Below are 6,000 nucleotides of genomic sequence, written 5' to 3' on the forward strand. Positions count from 1 at the left end.
TGTAAATAAATTGATAGAGAAGCAGGTGTGTTGTATTGCAGCCACTGCATTACTTATGTGAATTTTCAGCTATTATTTTCATTAGAGATCTTGAAAGATTTCTAAATATTAGAAAGCATAATTGTTTACATTTGAAGATTTGAGAATATTTTCATTTTGTCTACATGTTAAACAAGAGAGTGTGGAGGCATTTGGGTTGTTCATTGCTCTACCTTTTGAGGTAATTGAGTGCTGCTCAGTTATTTCTTAGAGGAGTTCAATTGTTTCTTCAGTTGTTCAGTTATTTCTTAGAGGAGTTACTAGGAATAATATTTCAGTATTGGAAGACTGTCACTTACTGATGCTGAGGTGGAGATGTTGTAATATTGTCATGCCATGATCTCTGTGCCAATTTTTTAAAAGTACAAAAGTTTGCATTGAGTTGAGTTAAAGTCTGGATAATAGAGTGATGGTGCTTTCAAAATACCTATTATAGATAGATAGCATTGTGGTTTTTGTTGTTTTTTTGGGGGAGGTTTCCCTTCAGTTAATGGGATATTTTGATAGTGAAAAATACATGCTCTTTTTCCAGTGTTGAATTATCCTGACGGTAATGTCATGCACTTCTTACACAGGGCATGGCTTTTACTTTGGAAGAGAGACAACAGTTGAATATTCATGGACTATTGCCTCCTTGCTTTCTCAGTCAAGATGTCCAGGTTTTAAGGATTCTCGTGAATTTTGAAAGACAAACATCTGACCTAGACAGGTAAAGTACTGCTAAAGAACCTTATCATTTTCCCCAAGTCATTGTTCAGTTCCTTCACTTCTCTGTGATTGTATTTCAGGGGAAATGTTGCAGATGTTGATGAATAACCATGTTCTAATATTATATTTATTCTGTTTTGTAACTGAGGACTTTAGAAAGCTTCTGATGCTTAAAGATGGATGAAAAATATTACATTAACAAGCAGCATACATTATGTTGCTAGAGCAGTTTTTATAAAAACTATCAGAGGGATAGCTGTGTTAGTCTGAATCTGTAAAAAGCAACAGAGGGACCTGTGGCACCTTTAAGACTAACAGAAGTATTGAGAGCATAAGCTTTCGTGGGTAAGAACCTCACTTCTTCAGGTGCAAGTCTGAAGAAGTGAGGTTCTTACCCACGAAAGCTTATGCTCCCAATACTTCTGTTAGTCTTAAAGGTGCCACAGGACCCTCTGTTGCTTTTTATAAAAACTAGTTACTAATATTCAACTCCTGCCTTTTTTCTCAACTGAAATAGTAATATTTGATTTTTCTTAGATCAAAATTATTTCCCCAATAACAAGACAGGGAAGAAGCAGCAGGAGCAAATGAACCTATCTGAATCAAAGTTCAGTTTTGAGAACAGTGTTCCTAATAATAAAATATAACTGAAGAGAAGTATAGAAAATATTTAATAAAATGGAATTGTTTTTAAAATGATTGTGTCATCAGTGACTCTTTAATTTTCACCATAAAACCCATTTATATTTTATATACATAAACGTGAGCTCACTATCAGTAGTAGTTTGGTAAATTATTTTGAGATCTTTAGATAGGAGTTGTTATGGATGTGCAAAGTATTAATGTTTTAATCATTTAAATTTTGTTTGATCACATTTTAACTTAGTCACAATCTGTTTTCAGGTTAAAATAAAATTTATTTTCTAAGAGCCCAGTCCTGCAATATATTGCATGGAGGGAACCCTCTGCACATACACAATAACCTGTTCACAGGAAAGGTGTTGCAAGGTTGGGGTCTAATTTGTATTACTGTACTTTCAGGTTTCTAATTAAAATGTAAAAAAGACATTGGCTCATCAGTGTTTGGAAAGTCACCATATACTATATGTGGCATTTTTAGAGAGAGAAAAAACACACACCCAAGATGGAGTTATTTATTGCACTGTCCCTAGCACCTGATGCATTTTTATTCTCCTGACTAAATGGTCTAAAGAAGGATTGTTATCCAGAACTATGGTTAAGGTTAAGATTCTGTCATGGGTACTTTTACTAAAAGTCATGTGCAGGTCACAGGCAATAAAGAAAAATTAATGGAAGCCCACAATGTGTTCCTGACTTTTAATATAAATACTCAGTGGGAGGGTCACTAACAGTCAGAGCATTGCTGAGGGCTGACTTCTGGTAGCTGCCTCAGCACTGCTGCTGCTCTAGTCCCAGCAGGGCTGACCCAACCCTGGATGCTGCTCTGGGGGCCCACCTGCCAACCGCCAGCCAGCTGCTCCGGTGGGCCTGCAGGCTGGCTGCTGCTCCAGCCCTGCACCATCCCCAGTGGGGCTGACCTCACCCTGTCTGCTACTTCAGCTCTGGGGCTGCTATTCTGGTGGCCCTGGGGCTGACAGCTGCTCCAGCCCTACCCCAGAAGAAGTCACGGAGTCTTGGAAAGTCATGGAATCCAGGACCGATGTTACAGAATCATAACTTTAACTATAGTAAATGGAATCCACGTTGGATTTTCACTTAAAAAAAAAAACCTAAACAGTATCAAATATCATAAAATCATGACACAAATTAAAAAGAAAATGTGCCCTTTGGGACAAATCCATCCTCCTTCTGCACTGTTGGCTCCTATGGGTATGTCTGCACTGCAAATTAAACACCGGTGGCTGGCCCATGTCAGATGATAAAGGCTTGTAGGGCTTGGGCCTGCTGCCCTGCAGACTGAGCCCCACGAGCCTGAGTCAGCTGACATGGATTAGCTGCAGAATTTAATTGCAGTGTGTAGACATACCCTGTGAGGCTAAATAGGTGTGGTTCTCTTGCAGAAGGACTGGGCTAGGCCAACCTTAGGAAATGGGTGATCAGGGCAGTTTCCCTGATCACCAATCTCTGAAGATGCCAACTCAACCTGCTTCTGTCCCAGATGATCTTTGGGTCAGCCATTCAGGGGGAATGCCGAAAATTTTTTCTACTCTGGGCAACAAAACACCTTTGGCCAGCCCAGGGAAGGGGCTGGATGTTGGGGAGATTCACAGGGGATATGCAACTATTGCATGTTGCCCTGTTATTTGTGAGTGCTTGTTGTGGCTGGGTATAGAAATTAATGTGATATTGAATGGTCATGGGGGAATGGCCAATACGTGGATTTTTTTTCCCCTCATTCCTCTTCACCCATACAGGGGCAGGGTTGGTAAAGAAAGGGGTAAGAGGGCTCTGTATGTATTCTGCATAGCTACTTCTGTTATTCCTGTCATCTTGTACATATCCCCAGTGTGTGGGCCAGCTACACTCTTGGATCTGGATTTTAGCCTAAATCATACCTATATCTTAAAAGGACATATGGAGCACAACCCTGCAGGTCTAAATCAGAAATTCCCACTGAAATCACTGGAGGATTTAGCTGTGTAAGGACTGTTGCATTAGTCTCTACACAAAAATTCAGTGCACTTTAAAAGAAGATTCTGAGACAAAATGAGACTGCTTTAGAGAAGAACTGAAATATGCATAATCTATTCCTGCAACAACCAGTTCCTTCAATTTTAATAAACATTTTTAGGAGCTAACAGACCCTCATTTAATTTTACCTCTGTCCTCTCCCTCTTAACCACAAATGCATATTAATAACACTGCTCTACAGCCAAAATGCTTTGGAAATAAATGTAGTCAAACTTTACTAATTCCGGGTCACTGAGAATGAAAATGATGCTTAAAATTGTTGATTGGCTCTAGTTTTCAAGATATGCTATTGGGTCAGTATATACGACCCTTGACTTGGGAATGGCGGAGGATAAGTGAGTTATAAAGGGAAGGGATCTCAATTTAAACCAGAAATGACTAAAATACATCTTTGACTGGATCTATGAATAAATCTATGACTGGGTTTGGACAGTACTTGCTTTTTAGGCAAAACAATGAATGATGCAATCTGAAGCTGGTATTGCGTCATACATGATATGAATTGCATCATGTTATTCCTAGAAGTCATGGATGATGCAATCATAACAAAGCTTACATTACTCTGCTGAACAAATTGCCCTATATCAGCTCTAGAAATCATACAGTGTTGTGCTCTCTTATTTGTCAGTGTTTGATTTTGCAAAGGGACACATTTCTGTTTAGCCAAAGTGAGCAGAGATGCCTCGTACTTGTGTGAACAGTGCACATAACTTCTGCTACGTTTGTGGTAAAGTGACTTTTGCATCACAAAAGCGCAGTATAACCACTATGGTTAAGAAAGCTTATCACCTTTATTTTGGCTGCAAAATTGGAGTTCAGAACAAGAGGTGGGCCCCACACTTATGCTGCAACACTTGTGCAACAAATCTTCGCCAGTGGTTGAACAGGAAAAGGAAATCTATGCCTTTTGCAGTGCCAGTGATTTGGAGAGAGGCAACAGATCATACCAGCAATTGTTTCTTCTGCATGGTGCCTCCAGTTGGGAAAGGTGCGTCAAAGAAGAACAAGTGGACTGTGCATTATCCAAACATTCCATCAGCTATACACCCAGTACCCCACCGAGAAGGACTGCCGGTTCCTGATGCACCAGAATCATTCTCACTTGAGTCAGATGAGGAAGAGGATGAAACTTCTGGTCGTGAACCATCAATGTCACAGGACCCACATTTTCTCCCATCCTCCTCCTCCTCTGAACCACACCTCATAACACAAGGTGAACTGAATGACCTTGTCGGGGATTTGGAACTACCCAACAGTAAGGCAGAGCTGTTGGGCTCCAGACTACAGCAGTGGAATCTCCTGGCAGGTGATGTTAGGGTTTCCATGTTCCGTGACCGTCAAAAGGATCTTGTCCCATTCTTCTTCATGGAAGGTGATCTTGTAGCCTGCAACAACATCGATGGTGTGATGGCAGCCCTCAACATCGTTCACTATCCAGATGAGTGGAGACTGTTCATTGATTCATCGAAGACGATTCTTAAAGCTGTTTTACTGCATAATGGCAATGTTTTGCCATCAATTCCAGTTGGTCATGCAGTCCATATGATGCATGACAACATGAAACAACTTTTGAGGTGCATAAACTATGACCAACATCAGTGGCAGCTTTGTGCCAATTTGAAGGTTGTTGCTCTCTTGCTTGGTCTGCAGACTGGATACACAAAGTACTGCTGTTTTCTTTGCGAATGGGATAGTCGTGTAAGAGATTCTCACTACATCAAGAAAGATTGGCCACTCCGACAGTCATTGGAGCCTGGGAGGAAAAGTGTTCAGCATCCACCACTTGTTGTATCAAGGAAGATTTTGTTACCACCCTTACACATCAAGCTGGGTCTGATGAAGAACTTTGTCAAGGCCATTGACAAAACACAAGAAGCTTTCAAGTACCTCCATGGAAAATTTCCAAGGTTAAGTGAAGCTAAGATAAAGGAAGGGGTCTTTGTTGGTCCTCAGATTCGTGAACTTCTTTGAGATGATGCATTTGAGCATGCACTGCGTGGCAAGGAAAAGACGGCATGGAAAGCCTTCCAGTTAGTGGCAATAAATTTTCTCGGAAACAACAAGGCAGACAACTACAGGTTGTTGGTGGAAAACCTCCTCAAGGCATACAAAAGCCTTGGTTGCAACATGTCACTAAAGATACATTTTTTGCACTCATCTAGATTTTTTTTCAACAAACTGCGGAGCAGTGAGCAACGAGCACGGCGAGCGATTTCACCAGGACATTGCAACAATGGAGAAACGCTATCAGGGCAAATGGAGCACATCAATGCTTGCAGACTATTGCTGGACAGTGACAAGAGACGCTCCATTTAATGAATACAAGAGACAAGCCAAGAAGCGCCGAGTAGACACTGAATAGGACTAAACTATGTACATAATAGTTTTTTGCCTTTTGTCTCATAATAAACTTTATTTATATAACCCTTTTGCTGATTTTTAAAGTGTTACATAAACAGGACAGGTGAAATATTATCATGTAAAGCAACCATAAACACATGAAAAGACCTAGGTTTACAATTTATGATTAAAACTCTACTATCTACACAATATACATAGACATAAAATGTAAAAACTTAA

At 40.2% G+C, this 6,000-nt stretch overlaps 1 protein-coding gene across 1 annotated transcript in view; it reads left to right on the forward strand.

Annotated features, from left to right (window-relative positions):
* ME1 (malic enzyme 1) overlaps positions 1-6,000 on the forward strand; it is a 312,509-nt gene that overhangs the window by 61,499 nt on the left and 245,010 nt on the right. The window contains exon 2 of the mRNA XM_034766123.1: positions 615-748. Within this exon, the coding sequence (XP_034622014.1) occupies positions 615-748 (134 nt within the window). The remainder of the gene's footprint in view (positions 1-614; positions 749-6,000) is intronic.

This window comes from Trachemys scripta, chromosome 3, assembly GCF_013100865.1.
Source record: "Trachemys scripta elegans isolate TJP31775 chromosome 3, CAS_Tse_1.0, whole genome shotgun sequence".
NCBI lineage: Eukaryota > Metazoa > Chordata > Testudines > Emydidae > Trachemys > Trachemys scripta.